The 21,384-nt window shown below is 38.8% G+C and overlaps 1 protein-coding gene across 1 annotated transcript in view; it reads left to right on the forward strand.

The window, feature by feature from the left end:
- Positions 1-234: 234 nt before the first annotated feature.
- Positions 235-21,384, forward strand: part of RFC1 (replication factor C subunit 1) — a 90,257-nt gene continuing 69,107 nt past the window's right edge. The window contains exons 1-3 of the mRNA XM_028126604.2: positions 235-240; positions 4,461-4,603; positions 8,388-8,685. Coding sequence (XP_027982405.2) covers positions 235-240; positions 4,461-4,603; positions 8,388-8,685 — 447 coding nt within the window. The remainder of the gene's footprint in view (positions 241-4,460; positions 4,604-8,387; positions 8,686-21,384) is intronic.

Consider the following 21,384-nt stretch of genomic DNA (forward strand, 5'->3'; position numbering starts at 1 on the left):
GAAACAGCAGCACCAGCAGTTACAGTTTCCAAGTGTGACCTTAAAGCCAAAAGTCTAGTTACGGTGTCTGGCTTCATCTCTTCAGCCTTCGGCTCATGCCCCTCCAACATACTAAGTACCAAATTAATTCCCTGTTAAAACAACATCAACAAAACCCTTTTCTGAAAAAACTTCCAGAAGGATTTCTGTTTCCTATGCTGAAGTCTAACACACACGATGTTACTGGTTGTGATTATGTCGGTAAATACTCCACACACAGCTGTTCTCTATTTTGAATTGCTAATTATCTGGAATTTCAATCTGCTTTATGTTGTTTCTGCTGACCTGCCCCTCACTTGTGGTGCTGGTGCTTAGTTATCTTTGATTATGAGTACAGGTTTCGCAGTGGTGAGGGATGATCCATACGGCTATCGGGGGAAGAGCACTCTAGGTACATAATGAGTAGTGAGTGAAGAGTCCTTGAAACAGAATCATGTCTGGGATCTTCCAAAAATAATGAAGAGCTGTGGCTGGAGTGGAACCGTTGTGAGTAGGAGGAAGTAAGTACAGAGGTAATGGGACCAGGTGGTGCAGGGGGATGGGGAGGAATTTGTTTTATACTTTTTTTTTTAAAGATTTTGTTTATTTATTTGAGAGAGGATGAGAGAGAGCAGAGAGGAGGGGTAGAGGGAGAAGCAGATTCCCCGCTGAGCAAGAAGCAGGATCTGGGACTCGATTCCAGGACCCTGGGATCATGACCTGAGCTGAAGGCAGACGCTTAACCGACTGAACCACCCAGGTGCCCTTGTTTTATACTCTTACCAAGAAGAGGAGCACTGCAAATTTTTAGCTGAGAGCGACACACTCTAACCACATTTGAAAAGAATCTCTCTGGATGCTGTGTTCAGACTGTTCTGTAGGTGGAACAAAAGCAGAATCAGGGCGCTCAGTCAGGAGATGATAACCAGGGGTGACATGATGGTAGCTTAGACCTGTCTGGTAGTGGTAGATGTAATGAGATTTGTTGGGGTCTGGTTGGATTTTGAAGGTGGGGCCAACAGAATTTGCTGATGGTTTGAATGTGTGTGTGGTGGTGGGGGGCTTGAGGGGGAGGATAGATAGAATGTAGAGAGCTTGAGAGTGAGCGAGCAAGAGAGAGAGAGTCAAAAATTCCTTCAAAATTTTTGGCCTGAGCAGATAGAAGGATGGAGGTGCTATTAGTTGAGATGCAGGTTTGTGAGGGAGGGTCAAGAATTTAATTTTGGACATACTAACTTCCATATATCTATTAGACAGCCAAATGGAGATGTGAAGTTGGAAAATGGATACATAACTCGGAGGTTTATAGGAAAAATCAGCAGTTGATAGAAATTTGGAAGTGTCAGTATTCAGATAGTATATAAAGCTATGAGATTGGTTGAAGTCACCAGGTAGTGAGTAGAGAAATGGGCTCTAGGACAATCAAGTGTTAAGAAGACAAGAAAATCAGGAGCAATGAACACAATAGTCCTAGGGGTGGATGTTGAAGAAGGAAGAAACCTGGAAGACTACAGATGTCTTTGAAACCAAGTGAAGAAAGTATTTCATCAAGAAATACTTCTAGAGAGGGGCACCTGGGTTGCTCAGGTGGTTAAATGTCTGACTCTTGATTTTGCTTGGGTCGTGACCTTGGGGTTGTGAGATGGATCCCCACATTGGCTCCACACTTGGGAAATTTGCTTGAGATTCTCTCTCTCGCCCTCTGCCCCTTCCCCCCCCCCGCATGCTCTCTCTCTCTTTCCAAAATAAATAATCTTTTCTTTTTTATTTAAATTCAATTAATTAACATATAATGTATTATTAATTTCAGAGGTACAAGCCTGTGATTCATCAGTCTTATATAATACCCAGTGCTCCTTGCATCACATGCCCTCCTTAATCTCCATCACCCAGTTACCCCATCCCTCCACCCCTTTCCCCTCCAGCAATCCTCAGTTTATTTCCTATGACTAAGAGTGTCTTATGGTTTGTCTCCCTCTCTGATTTCATCTTGTTTTATTTTTTCCTCCCTTCCCCTATGATCTTCTGTTTTGTTTCTTAAATTCCACATATGACTGAGATCATATGATAATTGTCTTTCTCTGATTGACTTCCATTTTGCTTCATGTTAACTTACATAATCATTTACAATGATCAAAACCAGGATACTCTTCTATGCTACTATTTACTGAGTATGGACCTTATTCAAATTTTACTCATTTTCCTTCTAATGTCCTTTTTCTGTCCAGGATCCCACATTGCATTTAGTTAATATGTATTTTTAGTCCTCTCCAATCTGTGACAGTTCCTCAATCTTCCCTTGTCTTTCATGACCTTGACACTGTTGATGAATCCTGGTCAGTTCTTTTGTAGAATGTTTCTCAATTATGGTTTGTCTGATGTGCTCTCATGATCAGATTTAGATTATGCCACATGGTGGAAGAAGGGAAAAGTGGTGAAATTCAACTATAGTAGTGATTCTTTTTTATAGTAGTGATCTTCAACATATAGTAATATTAAGTTTTGCAAATCCCACTCAAACTAAAAGAAACATTTTATAGAAAATGTCTAAGGAATCCTGGGTATTAGTGATCTGCTGTATTTACTTTACCAATTACAGTGCTTAACACCATTCTAGAGCTAATGATAATATTTATATAAAGGCATCAAACCAGGTATATTTTAAATGTTGAGTCCAAAGCACTTGACCTCATTTGTCTTAAAGCAAGATTAACTCTCTCTATAGCAGCTAGCAGTTTAAAGGTTTATTTATTTATTTGTGAGAGAGAGAGCGCGCGCATGAGTGAGGTGAGGGGCAGAGGGAGAAGCAGACTCCTGAGCAGGGAGCCCAATGTGGGGCTCAATCCCGGGACTTGATCCTGGGACTCCGGGATCATGACCCCAGGTGAAGGCTGATGCCCAACCAACTGAGCCACCCAGGCACCCTGTAGCTAGCAGTTTAAATGGATATGTTAAAAAGTACTGCTTATATCCTTTTTGTGGCAATGAATTAGACTTTATCTGAGAAAGATTTTTGCTGTATATTTTATGGAAGATGCGAGTTTATTGGAATTCCCTATTCTGACTCATGTTTATTTACAAGATTATTTTTTTTACTTCTCATATACACTACTCTGTATAAACAGTGACTATATTCAATACTATTTAAATTGCATGTCAAAAAAGATGACCTGTGAGATTTCCACGGAAGTTAAAAACATTTTTATTGCAAACATTGTTGGAATATGAATGAGGGTTCTGGGTATATATTATGGAAGCTCAGATTCTCAAGAGTCTTAAAGGTCTACAATTTACAGGTATGTGGTCATTCTTACTATAGCAGCAATTTTCAAATAACTGATGGTAGTTTCCTTTATTTGCTATGCTTCATATTATTTCTATAAAGCAACAAAAACAAAAATTCTGGAATTACTTTGAGTTAAAGTGTTTGGAGAATGAAAGATTATCCTAATCATAAAATCTTTTATCACTACAAAATGCTGTTGGCATTCTTGTTGCTCTATCTATAAACACTCTTAAAATTGCCAATGAATATTTTAGGAAATGAATCCACAACTTGAGATACAGTATGTATATAACCAAGTGTGTATATCACCAGTAAAGTTATATACTTTTTGTTAAGTTTGGTATTTTAAATGCAAATGGTTCTTTTAATTTAAGTGAAGATATTGATATACTTGGGAGAAAATTTTTATTATAATAATTTATAAAAATCATCAGGCAAGTTTATAATAATTTCAATTACTAAAGCATAATCAGATTAAGAAGGCTAATTGGGATATCATCCAAGAATTAAGATAAATGACATAGTGCCTCAATTTCCTAAATTAGAATATATGCACTATCATGGTGACAGATTATGACTTAATGATTATGCTCATAAATGGCTTACAAGGTCAACATCATGGGGCTGAATCCGCAGTCATCATAAACACAGAAAGGGATAAGCTACCTAGTGGAATGTTTCCTATAAGGAATATGTTCCAATAAACCTTGACAAAGCAGGACATGCTAATATTTATCCAGAGGGCAGAAAGTCACATTTGTTGTTGCACAGTGAAAATTCGATTGATTTCTGTTGACTTATAAAAATCTATGTGAAAGACAATGTAATAATTGTGCTCCTGGAAAGGATTTTAAAGAGACTCCAAGTGAAGAGCTATTTCTATCACATGGATAAGTTAACTAAGGCAGTGGCATTAACACTGAGAATTTACATTGAACAGTTGTTTTCCACTTACATGTGGCAGTGGTTAGATTATAAAGGATGACCAAAATTCAGTCAGGTACTTTCTAACTAATATACAGTTTTTAGTCATTTCAGGAGGACAATGATTTATATGTTACCGAAAGAGTCAATTATTATATATATAATCTACTTACAAGTTTAGAAACATACCAATAAAGATGTTAATGTCAATATTCTAACTTTTGTGGTAAAGGGTTCTTCGTTGAATGGAAACAATACTTTCACCAGTGATATACCCCTATGTGGGGGAGGGAAAGAGATCCTTGATTTTCACAAAATTCGCTTTGTTGACAAAGTTTTCCCTGAAGCCCTTTCTTTTAAGAATGAACAAGGCCAGTGAGCATCAGATAATCAGATCCAATATATAATACATCCCTTAAAAATGTGTCTTCTTTGTGTTAGGTCTCAAATCATTATTAAAAATATTTAAGGGGTGCCTGAATGGCTTAGTTGGGCATTTGCCTTCAGCTCAGGTCATGATCTTGGGGTCCTGGGATCAAGCCCTGCATCAGGCTCCCTGCTCACCATGGAGTCTGCTTCTCCTTCTTCCTCTGCCCCTCTCTCTCTGCTGTGTTCTCTCTTTATCTCAAATAAATCAATAAAAAAATTTTTAAAAAGTACTTAAAAATATTTTAGGCTTTCAATAGATGCCCTTAATCCTGGAAACTGCAGTGCTTATCCAATTGCTGTATTATGTTACCAATGTCACTTTACAATGAATTAATAGTCTTATTTATTCATCAGCTGGTTTGTGAAATATTTACACAAAGAACTGAACTAATAACTAAGGAGAGCATGAGGAAAAACTTGATGAAAATACTTTTAAGAAAACATGCCAAGAATCTTGGTTAGCTAATGTTTTACATCACCAATAAATGACTTTTCTATGTCTCTCTGAAATACTACCTAAAAATCAGCAGCCCTAGTGTGTTATGTTTTTTGTGTATCCTCAATTTCCTGAAGAGGCATTATTGCAGTCTTTCAATTAATACTGAGACATGGAAGTAGTTATTATCATTTTATTCTCATTGTCAAAGAGAAGCCACAGAGATGGAAGGTGCACATAGGCTGGTCTTTTGCCTGGAACAAACTCAAACTAGATACTATAATCGAGTAGTGCCCAGTAAGGGTTAAAATCCAGATGCAGTTATTATGGAGAAACTAATTTAATAAGAGACAGTTGTTCCCCTATAGACAAGTAAAACAAATCATATTTGGTAATGTTTTTAGCACTCTTCAGATTTCTCTGCCATGGAAAACAAATGGGTATCATATTTTGCCATAAAACACATAGTAGTCTTTTTTTTTCTTTTTGGTCAAAAAATACCAAGTGTAAGGGTGATACTATATGTTGGCTAACTGAACATAATAATAATAAAAAAAAGAATGGTGGGATCATAGCAATCTCAAGGGTTTAAAATCTTACAAAGCCTTCCCATTACACTTAGAATAAAAGTTAAACTTCTTGCTAGGACCTAAGGCTCTGGAGGATCTCTCCCCTCACCTCCGCCCAAATCAATCTCCTATCCCTTCCAGTACCACTCATAAAACTGGCTTTCTGGCTATTCCCTGGATACGTTTAACTCGTAATCACATCAGGGCCTTTATACTTGCTGGCCCCTTCTCAAATCCATGTCCCAGCTCAATGTCTCCTACTTAGGTCACCTTTTGCAATACTTCCACACCTTCCTCCTCAGCTAGCCTCTGTCTCATTAGGCTGCTTTATTTTCTGTGTAGCACTTACTGTTATCTGAAAGTACAGACTTTATTTTTGTCTACTTACTTTTCTCTTTTCCTCAAAGATATAAACTTCAGGAAATCTGGGACTGTCTTATTTACTATGGGTTCCCAGCAAGCACATAAAAAAGTACTGACACACAGTAAATGTCAATAAATAATTGTTGAATGATGCATCAGTAAAAACCACCACAGTGGAGAAAATAAGCATGAATATTCTGTTCATGCTTATTTTTGGTTACACTCTGGGTTCTGTTCTGGTTATTTATCACTTCACAACAAACTACCCCAAAACGTACTACCTTAAAAGAACAATCATTTTATTATGCTTACACTACTGTCAGAGAATTTAGGCAGGCCTTGACTAGGTGATTTTTCTGTGCTAAAGTGTTGATTGGGTTCATTGAGTAGACTAGTAGAATTTTGCCAGCAGCTGGTATGGTGGGTTCAAGATGGCTTCACTGACAAGCCTGGTATCTGGTGGAGATGACTGTAAGCCTGGGTTCAGCTGGCCCCTTCTCTTGCTTTACATGGCACCTCAGGGGTCCAATAGAGCAAGCTAGGAGTTGCCAGTCCGCTTAAAGTTTATGTCTGGAACTGTCAAATTAGACACAGGCTAGCTCAGATGAGGGGAGGAGTATCAAAACATACGCAGCCATTTTTAATCTGGTACATTTCTGAGATAGAATATTTCCAAGTAAATGTTCCTCAGGAAAACAGTCCAACAAATTCAGTTCAGTATCTTCCTGGAAGTTACAGGCTTCTGACTTAAGGCTCACCTAAATTCAAGGAAGACTCCACAAACGCTAAAAGAAAAATACAGAAGTTAAAAGTAACATAATATAAAAGATATGGAGAACTTTGAATATACATCTTATTTACTTATTTACAACACCATGAATGTTGGAAATTGGTTTAGATCCTCTGAGATTATAAGCAAAAATTATGTGATGTGTCTGCTGTGTACATTATTCTGGAGAGTAGGTTCATAGTTTTTATTGATTTTTCAAAGGTTTTAATGACTCCCCTCCTCCCCTATCAAATATTTCCCTAAGCGAAATTATGGAGTACATAAGTTCATTTTTAGAATTATCTCCCTTGATGATACCCAGCCTTGAATAATAATAATAATAGTGGACTTAAATTATTTTTTTTAATTTTTTATTGTTATGTTAATCATCATACATTACATCATTAGTTTTTAATGTAGTGTTCCATGATTCATTGTTTGTGCATAATACCCAGTGCTCCACGCAGAACGTGCAATAGTGGACTTAAATTATTATCTTGTGTGCCAGGAATAACGTTCTATAACAACCCTATGAAGTACTACTATTATTATTTTAACGTTGAGGAAACTGAGGCTTCGTAACTTGCCCATGGTCACTCAATTAGCATGTGGTGGAGCTGGGAACCCTACCATACTGGTTGCAGGAGGTCCAATGCAATGAGGCCCTGTTCATGAATAATCGTTTATTCCTTTGTAAATTAGGGATAATAATAGTAGCCAGTGTCACTGTGGGTATTAGATGAGCTGAACCAGGATAGTCCATATCTGCATGCCTGGCACATATTGCATTGGGCATTTAATAAACACAAGCTCTCCATGCTTTGCCTTTGTTGTATTCCAGAAGGCTTTGCTATCTTTCATTGTAGAGATATTGGTGTGATAAAACGCAGGACCTAAAAAGGGGAGGGTGGGTGGGTAAGCTTCTGAAAGTCTAGGACCAAAGCTGGAGATACTGCTCTCCCCACTAAACTCCTTAGGGTCTCATGTTTTCTCTTAAAATTGTATGCAATTGTGTTCCACAATTCAGTAGCTTATCTACTGGGGTCATTGTTTCTCTCTAGGGATACGCCTTGTTTATGACTTGGCTTCACACACACCACGGCTCTGAGGAACTTAGAGCAGCTTTGGGAATTTAGAGGCCTAGATTCCTAGCCTGGACCCCTCAGCTTGTTTGGGCCTTATATTTTTCACTGATAAAATAGAGTGGGTGTTGATGACTAGATAATTTTACCAGAATCTTTTCTGCTCTGGAATTACACAACATAAAATTGTCCTTTAGTAGCCTGGTTTTCAAACTGTGGGTCTTCATTTAGGAGGCAAAAAATCCAATTCGGTGGGTCAAACAGAAAAAAAAAAAATCAGGGTAACTGCTCTTTGGTGAAACTCTTGTTAAACAATAGATATTTAAATGTAATATGTGAAAAAAAGATAAATGTAAGATGTGAAACCTACATCTGAAATGCGTATTTCCCCCGCGGGTGGTGGTCAGAACACTTGAAAGCTAGTGCAGGGCAGTGCACCCCTCCATGCGTGTTACCGCGAGGAACCCGGTTTGCCCGCCTCGGGAGATTAACCTCGGAACCACCACTCGAGCGCCCCCACCAAAAACCCCGGGCGCAAACCTGCGCGCGGGCCACGCTCCCGTGGCTCCTCGCGATGGCAGAGGCCAGCAGGCCTACGGGGCGTCACCTGGGCCGACGTCGCACCTCCTGCCTCCGGCCGGGGCCGAAGTGAAGCCGCGCGCCTTCTGACGTCATCACCGGGCGCCGCGGCTCCCACCTCCTTCCACTTCGCGGGAGAAGTTGTTGGCGCGAATGGATCTCGAGTCCCGGTAACGGATTCCCCAGCCGACAGGCCTGCCCGCCCGCGCCTTAGTCTGTGGGCTGCGATGGTGAGCCCCTGGGGGAGGCTGTGCGGCTCGGGGGCTTGGGAGAGTTTGCAGGCTGGGTGTGGACCGGGCACTTTTGGTATGGAGGGTGGGGGAGGATGGCGGTGCGGGGCTCCGAAGGGGAGCGAAGGCACAGAAGGGGCCATAAATCGGGCACTGGTCGTACGGGTTTCCTTGGACCACGGGGTTTCAGCTCTCGGCGGCAGGCTGCGCGCAGGGCTTTTGGTGCTCCGCCGCAGTTTCACTTTTTTTTCGCTCTTGGGGGAAGGGAGGAAGGAAGGGAGTAAAGAAGGTGATTTGGGGGCTTAGTGATAAAGTTGTTTTCCTGTTTGGAGTTGCCCCAAACCTCTGTTTGCGTCCTGCCTAAAGCATTGATTTCAAGCTTTGATTCAAGGCGGAGAAAAACGTAACAAACTTTCCTTTCTTATGAGTAAGTTGTTTTAGGCCTTCAACTTTCGTCATTAATAGCGCCATGAAAAGCTCATCACAACCGTTTTGGGACCGAGGGTATAGGGAGGATGCTTTATTTTGTTTAAAGGAGTTCATAGAAGTTAAAGGGATAACACGGTTTACCAGGAAAAAAAAACACAGGAGGTAAAAACAGATGTAATATATTTGACAGCTGTCATCGCTTATCACCTGATGTTAAAAATCTTTAAAAAAAACCACCTCTGTATGATTCTGCATAAAGCATGTAAATTGTGAAGTGATTATGCAGCCATCAAAACAGACCTTCAGGCTTGTGTGGCAATAGATACAGGTATGTGTTTGAAATATTTATTTAAAGGACAATTTATGATGTTCCATTAAGCCAGAATCTACTTCATAATCAGACACAATTTTTTAGCTTTTTTTTTTTTTTTTAGCTTATCTGTCACAATGCCAGCATTCTGCAGGGAAAATTTTTATGCCAAATTGGGAAACCTTGCAGCCCTTTGTGTTTCTTCTCAAAGAAGGATAAAATAATAGCCACCTTGTACCAAATACCAGTATGTGAGCTGTTGGTTTTATATACCTTTTCTCATTTAAACCTCACAGCAGCCTAGTTTTACAGATGGTAAAGGAGGCTTTTAGAGTTAAAACAGTTTGTCATACAACTAATGAATGGTTGAACTAGAATTCTGACCACTACGTTCGTTATACTGCCCTAAAATGATAATTACATTTTGTGGGGATTTAAGGCACTATCGTATTGTGGAAAGTTGATGAGGTTTGGAGTATTGAAGGTAAGAGTGAGGCGATGATTTAGTCTTGCTCTGACATTTAGTGGTTATGTGGTGGTGGGTTTTATTTGGTTTAAATAAATAGCTTAACTTTAACTTTTTTAAGCCTGTGTTTTCCTTAACTGTTAAAAGAGGCGAAATATAGCTGCCTTAAGTGATTGTCTTCAGGATTAAACAGGATAATATAGGTAAAGCTTCTATTGTGGAACCTGGCACGTGGAGGTATTGTACTACTATGTGACTACCAGTGATCTAATTTTCTTAGGAAGGACTCTGTGGAATGTTAGTTTAAGGGGCATTGGAGATGCCCCTGATGTCAGTTGTGAAAAATATCTTGTATAGGCAACTTTTGATTAGAGACTTTAAATTTTGGTTCTTTTCTATCTTGGTACTCTTGTTTACAATGCAGATGAAAAATAAAGCCCTTCTTGGAAAAGAAGTAGGAGTCAGATGGGTCAGTTTTGCTGTTTGTTAAAGGGAAAAGGTTCTATAATGTAGATAAGAATTTTTGATTATATTGGTATTTAATTTGGTCCTTTTGTCTCTAGTACAAAATTCAGCAAAACCGCAGATTAAAATTCTGTTCAGCATAGGTTTTTTTTTTTTAAAGACTTTATTTGACAGAGAGAGAGAGGGAGAGAGAGAGCACAAACAGGGGGAGCAGCAGAGGCAGAGGGAGAAGCAGGCTCGCCGCTGAGCAGGGAGCCTGATGCAGGAGTCTATCCCAGGACCCCAGGATCATGACCTGAGCTGAAGGCAGACGCTTAACCGACTGAGTCACCCAGGCCTCCCTGTTCAGTATAGGTTTATTGAACATCTGTGCACAAGTTATATTGTAGTACAGTCGTTCTTTGGGTCAGTTATAATGTGATGAGTGGTATGCAAATTTTCTGCCCACAGAAATGGGCATATCCCCAGCATGTAGGAGGATTTTGCACATCTTCTGAGGCCCTTCTGTAGATGTTAACAACTTTTGCCTTGGGAGCTACATTTTTTCAAATTTTTTTTTTTTTAAAGATTCTATTTATTTGACAGAGAGACACAGCGAGAGAGGGAACACAAGCAGGGGGAGTGGAAGAGGGAGGCAGGCTTCCTGATGCGGGGCCCGATGTGGGGCTCAATCCCAGGATCCTGGGATCATGACCTGAGCTGAAGGCAGATGCTTAACGATTGAGCCACCCAGGCGCACCTCTCAAATATTTTCTAATTGAAGTTATTAATAAAGGAATAAATGTGTATCTACAAAATGGAATACTCTGCAGGTTATGAAAAAAGAGAAAAGTTTATATCTTGTTATAAAGCAAACGTCAAGATAATTCAGTGAAAAACAAAGGTTTGAAACAGTATGTAAAGTGTGTTTCACTTTATGTAGAGAAAGAGCAAAAAGAATATATACATATTTGCTTGAAGTCTGGAAGGATACACAAGGAACTAACTGATAACATTTGTTGCCTCCAAAGATGGGAAATAAATGTCCGAGAGGCAGGATGGGAGGGAGACTTTTTACTCTTGAATTTTGAACCATGTGAGCATAATGTCTATTAAAGGAATTGAAACAAAATTAAAAATAAAAAGATTAAAAAAGAAGCCATGTAAACAGTTTGGGTTGCTATGAGAATTAATTAATTAATTAATTTATTTATAAGATTTTATTTATTTATTTGTCAGAGAGAGCACAAGCAGGAAGAGCGTCAGGCAGAGGGAGAAGCAGGCTCCCAGATGAGCAGGGAGCTCAATGTGGGGCTCGATCCCAGGACCCTGGGATCATGACCTGAGCCAAAGGCAGATGCTTAACTGACTGAGCCACCCAGGTGTCCCTGCTCAAAATGTGAATAAAACCTGAGCAGCCATTTTAAAGAAGTCAGCATATATAATTCATTGGCTGGTATAATTTATTGAAAATATGCATAAGGCTGAATTAAATGCACATGAGACCTAGAGGATAGCCCTGTTTGAAGAGCTGTCAAGTCTAAATACATCTGAGCTGCTTCATGCCCCATTCTAGGGATGATACCCTTTCATATTGTAGTTTACTATGTGAATGCTCCCCCTGGAGTAGTGCTGTCACCCCATTAAAATGTAGCTTTTGCCATATATATGCTAGTAGTTGTCCTCTAAGGCCCCTACCTACCTCTCTTTCTGTCTTTTGAGTATGTTATGCTGAACGGTTCTGACCCAGCTGTTGTTCTTGCTGTTTTCTCTCCTTGTTCAGATCCTTCCTTGCATATCTACCTTTTTCTCATCATTCAAGCTTCAATCATCACTTCCTCAGAGCTTTTGGTGTTACATCTAAGAAATCATTGCCTAATCCAAGGTCACGAAGACTTACGCCTGTCTAAGAGTTTTACCTCTTACATTTAACTTTGAAACATTTTGAGTTAATTTTTGTATAGGGTATGAAGTAGGGGTTCAAATTTATTCTTTTGCATGTGGATATTCAGTTGTTCCTGCACCATTTGTAGACTGGTCTTTTCCCATTATATTATCTTGTTTCTCTTGTCAAAAATCAATTGACTGTAAGTGTGAGGGTTTTTTTTTTTTTTTTTTGGATTCTCTGATCTATTTCCCCTGTGTATCTTAATGCCAGTAACACATTGTCTTTATTACTGTAGTTTTGTGGTAAGGTGTCTCCCCCCCCTTGTTTGTGCTAAGTTTTGAAATCAGGAAGTATTAGTCATTCAGCTTTGTTATTTTTCAAGATTGTTTTGTATTCTAGGGCCCTTGAATTTCCACATGAATTTTAGAATCAGCCAAGAAGCCCGCGGGGATTTTGATAGTGATCATGTTGAATCTGTAGATCATTTTGGGAAGTATTGCCATCTTAACGGTAAAAGGTCTTCTGATCCATGAACATGGGCTATCTTTCCATTTGTTTAGGTCTTCAATTTCTTTCTTTTTTTTTTTAAAGATTTTATTTATTTATTTGAGAGAGAGAGAATGAGAGATGGAGAGCACGAGAGGGAAGAGGGTCAGAGGGAGAGGTAGACTCCCCGCCAAGCGGGGAGCCCGATGCGGGACTCGATCCCGGGACTCCAGGATCATGACCTGAACCGAAGGCAGTCGCTCAACTGACTGAGCCACCCAGGCGCCCTTCAATTTCTTTAAACAATGTTTATAGTTTTCAGAGTATGGGTTTTACACTTTTTATTAAGTGTATTATTTAATAAACTTTTTATTAAGTTTATAGTTTTCAGAGTATGGGTTTTACACTTTTTATTAAGTGTATTATTTAATAAACTTTTTATTAAGTTTATTTCTAAGTATTTTTTTTCTTTTTGATACTGTAAATGAAATAATTTTCTTAATTTCAATTTTGGATTGTTCATTTCAAGAATGAGGAAATACAGTTGACAAGTATATTGATCTTGTATCCTGCAACCTTGCTGAACTCATTTAGTAGTTCTGATAGTTTTTTAGTGGATTCCTTAGGATTTTTTCTATATAAGATCATTTCGTCTGTAAATCGAGATAGTTTTGCTTCATCCTGTCCAATCTAGGTGCCTTTTATCTCATTTTTTTGCTTAAATGCTTTTGCTGGAACCTCCACAGGGTTGAATAGAAGTGATGGGAGTGGTTGTGTCTTTTTCCTGATCTCAGGGGAAAGCATCCCAACAACTAACTTTGCTTTCAAAGTGTAAGGCCTTATTGTAGTTTTAAGTACTTTATTTCATAATTTGTTTCTGCTGTGCTGCTACCAGTTAAATTGCTATGTATATTAGTCAGATATGTAATTTTGTATTTTAGTGTTTTTCAGGATAAAAGATTCTTACATTTGGACAGATTTTGTGCATTTGGTGATGATAATCAATTTCTGCTTGTGGATTTGGCGGGGGGTTGAAAAATATTAATCAGATATTTATATTTCTTTGTTACTTTCAGAGTAGAGAAGTAAAGTCAACATATACTATTTTGGCAACTACAGAGCACTGCAGTACTTATTTTGCATAAAATCCTATATCCTCCAAAGATTAGTGAGTAGAGTGACATAATTTGCTTTCTTTTTGCATTTTTGATGGACAAATATAACTTGTTTCTTGGTTGAGCTCATCAGCAGTGGAAATAAGTAATTAGAGGTTTTTGGTTATACTTCAAAGTAAATATATAGCAGCTTTTGTACTTTGACCTTTTAAAGCTAAAGGTCGTTATGAAAGCTTACTTCTCTGTGGGTTTAGGAGTGTTTATTGCCAAAAAAAATTTTTTTCATCTCTAAGTCTATTAATAGATTTATAACCAACCAAGTTGGAAACTTCTTGGTACAGGTAAAGGACTCTAAAAATGCATTTTTTTCTTTTTTTGAGTACTTGGCAAAGTTTGATACTTTGTCTTGACTTATGTATATTAAAATAGCATTTTGGCTGCCTTCTAGGTGATGCTTTTCTCTAATAAAGTTGTAGAATTGTTAGTTACGCCTAATGCAAGAAGTCTTCTTTTGCTTACATTTAAGAGCATCTTAAATTTCAAAACTTTTACTAGAGAACATCTTGTTGGTATTCTCAATTTTTTCATCTGTGAATTGAAGTTAAAAAACTTCATAGGGTTGTTATGAGGATTAAATGAGTTAATATTTTTAAAGGGCTTAAATTATTGCCTGGCACAGAGCAAGTCCTATATAAGGGTTTATTAAATAAGTGAATAAATGAAGCCCTGAATCTGGGCAATGGCAATAGAAATAGAGGGAAGGGGACGGCAGTATTTGGGAGATAGGTTAGATGGGATAAATAGGTGGAGAGTCAGATTGAGGAGGAGAAACAGTGTCCCTTTTTCTGTTTTGGGCAAATGGTGGTGCTCTGCGTTAAGGTGAGGAATAAAAGGAGAAAAACAAGTCCCTGAGGAATATGAGCTTAGTTTTGGACTTTATGAATTGGAGGCATCTTTGGGGCATTTGGACAGAGATGTATCTGGTAGACCATTGGCTATGTGGATATGGAGCTTAGAGGAGGAGTGGAGACACAGGACTGAGAAGGTATCAGTGTGTATATAGGTGATACTGAGGTTGAGATGGATGTGTTAGCTTGCACAGTATATGTGAATCAGAAGTTTTTAATTTCGGGTTTGTGGGGAACCATTAATAGGTTTCAAGTGAAAATCCTGCATTTAAAAAAAAGATTTATTTATTTATTTATTGAGAGAGAGAGAGAGAGAGAGAGCATGCACGATTGAGTGAGTGAGCAGGCGGAGGGGCAGAGGGAGAGAGAGAACCCTGAAGTAGACTCCCCGCTGAGTGCAGAGCCTGACACAGGGCTTGATCCCAGGATCCTGAGATCATGACCTGAGCTAAAATCAAGAGCCAGCCAAAATCAAGAGTCGGCCACTCAACTGACTAAGCCACCCAGGTGCCCCAACCCTGCATTTTAGGTTACGTGCAAAGTTTTGTGTGTATGTGTGTGGGGTGTTTTTTGACACCAATCAATTCTCTAGTTCTGTTGACACCAACTGGGTATCCTACAATTCAATTCAATTCTGACACTATTCAGAGTTAGTGCAGACTGTGCAAGTTAAGGGGCTCAGTCCCATTGACTGCTTCCACTTCAGAAGCCAAGTGCGAGTCGTGGGCCACCTCTACTTCTGATTGACTGGCTCTAAATTGGCTATTCAAGACCTGCTCCTTGGGTTTGATAATTTGCTAGGATGGCTCACAGAACTTGTGAAAACACTTGACTTAATATTTACCAGTTTATCATAACGACACAATTCAGGAACAGCCAAATGGATGGAAAAGATCTGTAGGGCAAGATATGGGAGGTTGGGGGACACAGAGCTTCCATTACATCTTTGGGTACACCACCCTCCCAGCATCTTGATAAGTTCACCAACCCAGAAGCACGTCAAACATCAAACCTTGCTTGTTCGTGAGTTTTTATAACCGGGTCTTCAACCTTCCTCTTCTTGTAGACCTAGGAATGGGGTGGAGAGTTCCCATCCTTGGCCTTTCTAGTGACCAGTCCCCATCCTGAGTTGCCTCATTAGCATAAACAGATGTGATTCAAGGGGCTGATTGTAATGAACAGGACACTCCTGTCACTTAGGAAATTCCAAGGGTTTTAGGATCTCTGTGCCAGGAATATAAAGACCTTATATTTTTGTATTATAGTGTGTTTTTGCATATATCTGTGGAAAATATTTATAGCTTTTGTCAGATCCACAAAAGCATTAAAAAAAACCTGGTATGTTTAATGTTTCCTTGGCACATATTTTGGATATTGATAGATAGTCAACCTGTTATTGACAGCTTCTTATACTAGCATATAAATTTGTCAAGGATTGGGGCCACAAGGATAGAGAACTGCTGTATAGTGCCTTGCACATGGTACATTTTCAATAAGTATTTGGTGAATGAAGAAGTACAAATAAACTTTGTATTTCCAATAAAAGTCGACTAGAATAAAATTTACTGGTACAGAAACATCTTCTCTAGTCCTTTTTACTTTATATCTAATCTATTGAACATTTAATGACAATGAATAATATAGCCTAGAGAAATACAGTATTTATTATGAGATATGTCTATTTCCTTTTTTAAAAAATTATGTATTTTTAAAATTAAAGTATAGTTGACACACAGTGTTACATTTGTTTCAGGTGTACAACATAGTGAATTGACAACTCTGTACTTTATGCTGTGCTTACAAGTGTGGTAGCCATTGTTTGTCACCATAAAACACTATTACAATACCATTGACTATATTCTCTATGCTGTACCTTTCATCCCTGTGACTTATTCATTCCATAATTGGAAGCCTGTATCTCCCACTTTCCTTCACCCATCCCCCAAACCCCTTCCCTTCTGGCAACAACCAAGTCTCTGTATTTATGGTCTTTTTATGCTTTTTGTTTGTTTTTTATATTCCACATATAAGTGAAATTATGGTATTTGTCGTTCTGTCTGACTTATTTCACTTAGCATAATACTCTCTAGGTCCATCCATGTTGTCACAAATGGCAAGCTCTCATTCTTTTTCATGGCTGAGTAATATTCCATTGTGTGTATATGTGTGTGTGTGTGTGTGTGTGTGTGTGTGTGTGTGTACACACATCACATCCTTGTGTATTCATCTGTCAGTGGACATTTAGGTTCGTAGTTCTATTTTTGATTTGAACTTAATTTCAGTGTTCATTCAAGTGGGTTAAACTTGATTTTTTATTTTATTTTATTTTTTTAAAAGATTTTATTTATTTATTTGACAGAGAGAGACACAGCGAGAGAGGGAACACAAGCAGGGGGAGTGGGAGAGGGAGAAGCAGGCTTCCCATGAGCAGGGAGCCCGATGTGGGGCTCGATCCCAGGACCCTGGGATCATGACCTGAGCTGAAGGCAGACGCTTAACGAATGAGGCACCTAGGCGCCCCAAACTTGATTTTTTAGATTAGAAGTCAGTTGTAAGAAGTTAACTTCTGGATGAATAAAAACCATAATCAGACTACATTATGGTGAAAATGTCAAAATGTTGAAACAGACCATTAGATCAGGCGTAAAGAGTTTTAAATGTTTCAGTTAATTATGCAGGTTTGGAGGAGAACTTATTTTTTTAAAAACCTAGATTATTAAATTCCATTTTCTGTTTAATTTTGCCAGTGTTAGTATTTTTGGGTCAGGTATATTTGAAAATGTTTTGTGATACAGTATTTTATTGAAAGAGTAATCTAAGGCTCATACACATACTATGGCTTCAGAATTTTACACATCTTCCTCAACACAACTAAGAATGGAAATGGGTTTTTTTCACTGTCTTGGGAGCAATTTCTCAGGTAGACTGAGTTGATTCCAGAGCAAGTGGGAGAGCCAGATATTTCCCCTAATCATATATTCTCCATTTCTATTCCCTTGCCGTACTTTGTTTTGTCTGCTATTTCCCATGTTACACTTTTTTTCCCCTAAAGATGGAAAGACCCAGAGCAGAAGGTAGAATGAAAGGTCCACAAGAACAGACACTTTTGTCTGTTTCGTTTATTCCAAGCACCAAGAATAGTTCTTGGCTCATAGAAGGCTCTCAGTGAATATTTGTTGAAAGAATGAAAGAATGAATGAATGAAGAAAAGAAGAAAGGAAGTTGATGCAGGTTCTTAAAATTCTTCCTGGTTAGAACCCTGTTATTTAAAACTTTTTCAGACCACACTTTCACTCACTGGTATCTTACTCAGAAAATTTCTTGAGTCCTGTGCTAGACTTGGCTGTATCATTAACATCAATTATATATAGAGATATATGTGATATCCAAAAGATATATGTGTTTGGCTAAAAGCAAATTGGAAGAAGAGAAAATATTGCACCAAAAGTGAAAGTACTTTTTTTTTAGTAGCCACAATATTATATGACAAGAGAGTACCATATTATAAGGGTCAATTATAGAAGTCAACTTTATTTTTATTTTTTTTTTAAGTTTTTATTTTTTAAGTAATCTCTACACCCAGTGTGGGGCTTGCACTCGCAACCCCGAGATCAAGAATCCCATGCTTCACCGACTGAGCCAGCCAGATGCCCCTGGAAGGTCAACTTTATTTATTTATTTATTTTTAAAAATTTTATTATGTCACCATACAATACATCATTAGTTTTTGATGTGGTGATCCACGATCCATTGTTTTCGTATAACACCTAGTGCTCCATGCAGTACGTGTCCTCCTTAATACCCATCACTGGGCTAACCCATCCCCCCTCCCCCCTCCCCTCTAAAACCCTGTTCGTCTCTCAGAGTCCATAGTCTCTCATGGTTCATCTCTCCCTCCAATTCCCCCCCCATTTTTCCCTTCCTTCTCCTAATGTCCTCCCTGCTGTTCCTTATGTTCCACAAATAAGTGAAACCATATGATAATTGACTTTCTCTGCTTGACTTATTTCACTTAGCATAATCTCCTCCAGTCCCATTACAGTTGGGTATTCATCCTTTCTGATGGCTGAGTAATATTCCATTGTGTATATGGACCACATCTTCTTTATGAAGGTCAACTTTAATAATTTACTTCAGAAATAATATACGATAAGTGTTACTTTAATATCCACTTAAAATTTTTTTCTTAAAGATTCTATTTTTTGAGAGAGAGCGAGAGCATGTGTGTGCATGAGCAGGGGGCAGCTGCAGAGACAGAGGGAGAAGCAGACTCCTGGCTGAGCAGGGAGCCCGATGCAGGACTTGATCCCAGGATCCTGGGATCGTGAGCTGAGCTGAAGGCAGAGGCCCAACCAACGGAGCCACCCAGGTGCCCCTCCACTTAAAATTTCTTAAAGCGAAAAGCAATAGGTAAAGTCATAGCAACAAATTAATTTCAATTAAAGATTATTTAATTTATTTATTTATTTTTATTTTTTTAAAGATTTTTTATTTATTTGAGAGAGAGGGAATGAGAGACAGAGAGCATGAGAGGGAAGAGGGTAGAGGGAGAAGCAGATTCCCTGCTGAGCAGGGAGCCCGATGTGGGACTCGATCCCGGGACTCCAGGATCATGACCTGAGCTGAAGGCAGTCGCTTAACCAACTGAGCCACCCAGGTGCCCTAAAGATTATTTTAATACTCAGTCTTCAAAAATAAATCTACCATGAGTTTCATTTTACATAATCAAGAACCTCTTTTTTGGAGCCCAGGTGTGAATGTCAGTGACCTTAGAAATAACTACTTATGTGTTCAACTGATTTTTTTTTTTTTAAGGTTTTATTTTTAAGTAATCTCCACAACGAACACGGGGCTCAAACTTATAACCCCAAGAGCAAGAGCTGCATGCTTCACTGACTGAGCCAGCCAGGTGCCCCATGCGTTCAACCAATATTAATTAAGCATCTACTTATCTCTGGTGTTGGCCCTGTACTTGACATAGAGTGGTGAGATAAACAAGCCTGCTGTATGGAACTTAGCAGTGCCTTCAAGCTCAGATTTATAGGACTGTTGAAAGTATCTCATACTGGGGTGCCTGGCTGGCTCAGATGGTGGAACTTGCAGCTCGGTCTTGGGGTCACGAGCTGGAGCCCCGTGTTGGAGGTAGAGGTTACTTAAAAAAAAATATATCTCCTACTAATCATTTTAGGACTCAGTTCAGATGTTGCTTCTTTTAGGCAGCTGCCCCGGAGGGCTCTCTGTGTTAGGTGCTCCTGGTGCTCTTTTAGTTTAGTGATAAGCTTTTTCTTAGCACTGTTTTGTATCGAATTCTTTATATACTAATTTGTCTCTCAGGTAGCTTCATGAGGGTATTTTCCTGTTTGTGTTCTAAGTCCCTGGCACAGTGCCTGCCTGTAAGCATACAAATGTATCAGGAATGAGAAGGGAAAGGCCATACTGCTAATTGTGGGGTATGGCTACTATTGCATAGATCCTTAGAATTACAGGGAAACTATATGAAGGGACAGTCATGGTCAAGCGGAAAACTGTGAAAGAGATTTGGAGTCAGAGGACCAGGTTCCATTGTGGAGGTTTTTGGTGTACCATCTTAATCCTCACAGGAATTTTATGAGGCAAGTGGAATCTTGAGGAATCTGAGGGGCAGAGAAGTAATTCATCCAAAGTGACCAGTAGTAAATGGCAAAACTGACGAAAAGCCTGTTTGACTTAATTCTACTTATTCATCTGTAAAATGGAGATATTCGATTTGCCTTACATACCTCATAGAGTCATCAAAAGAGATAAATCTGTGTCCAGTAGCTGTAAGTAAAAGCATGAAAAACTTACTTGTTATTATTAGCTATGTGCTAAAATTTGTTTTAACTTTGATGTGATTTTTGCCTAAATTTTTGCCTTATTTGAACTTATCTTTTTGTTCAACTAATGACTGTTGAATAAGAAAATAAGGGCGCCTGGGTGGCTCAGTTGGTTAAGCGACTGCCTTTGGCTCGGGTCATGATCCTGGAGTCCCGGGATCGAGTCCCGCATCGGGCTCCCTGCTCAGCAGGGAGTCTGCTTCTCCCTCTGACCCTCTCCCCTCTCATGCTCTCTCTCTATCTCATTCTCTCCCTCAAATAAATAAATAAAACCTTAAAAAAAAAGAATTAATTACTACTTTTTTTTTGGTTTTCCCAAATAAAAATAATGTTACTTTCTTTTATCATTTTTTTTAGAGATGGAATTCCTGGATAAAGGGTATGCACATGTAAAATTTTGATAAGTATTGCTGATTGTCCTTCAGAACAGTTTTTATCTTCCAATATGCCAGTTTTTGCTTTTATGGCAGTGTAGCGTGTGAGCATCTGTTTCCCCATATCTTTGACAAATCTGGGCATTATCAGTCTTTTAACATTTAGAGAAAAATAATCCAGTTTTAGCTTATCTGTTTGTTTATTTTTAAAGATTTTATTTATTTATTTATCTGAAAGAGAGCAAAAGCGAGAGAGATCACAGAGGGAGAAGCAGACTTGCCGCTGAGTAGAGTGTGATGTGGGGCCCCTTTCCCAGGACCCCGGGATCATGATCTGAGCCGAAGGCAGCCATTTAACTGACTGAGCCACCCAGGCGCTCAGTTTATCTGTTTATTATTTGTGAAGTTGAACATCTCTTATTGT

Source organism: Eumetopias jubatus, unplaced genomic scaffold (assembly GCF_037043125.1).
Source record: "Eumetopias jubatus isolate StellerSeaLion01/CBP00866 unplaced genomic scaffold, mEumJub1_p1.0 scaffold_2, whole genome shotgun sequence".
Taxonomy (NCBI): Eukaryota; Metazoa; Chordata; class Mammalia; order Carnivora; family Otariidae; genus Eumetopias; species Eumetopias jubatus.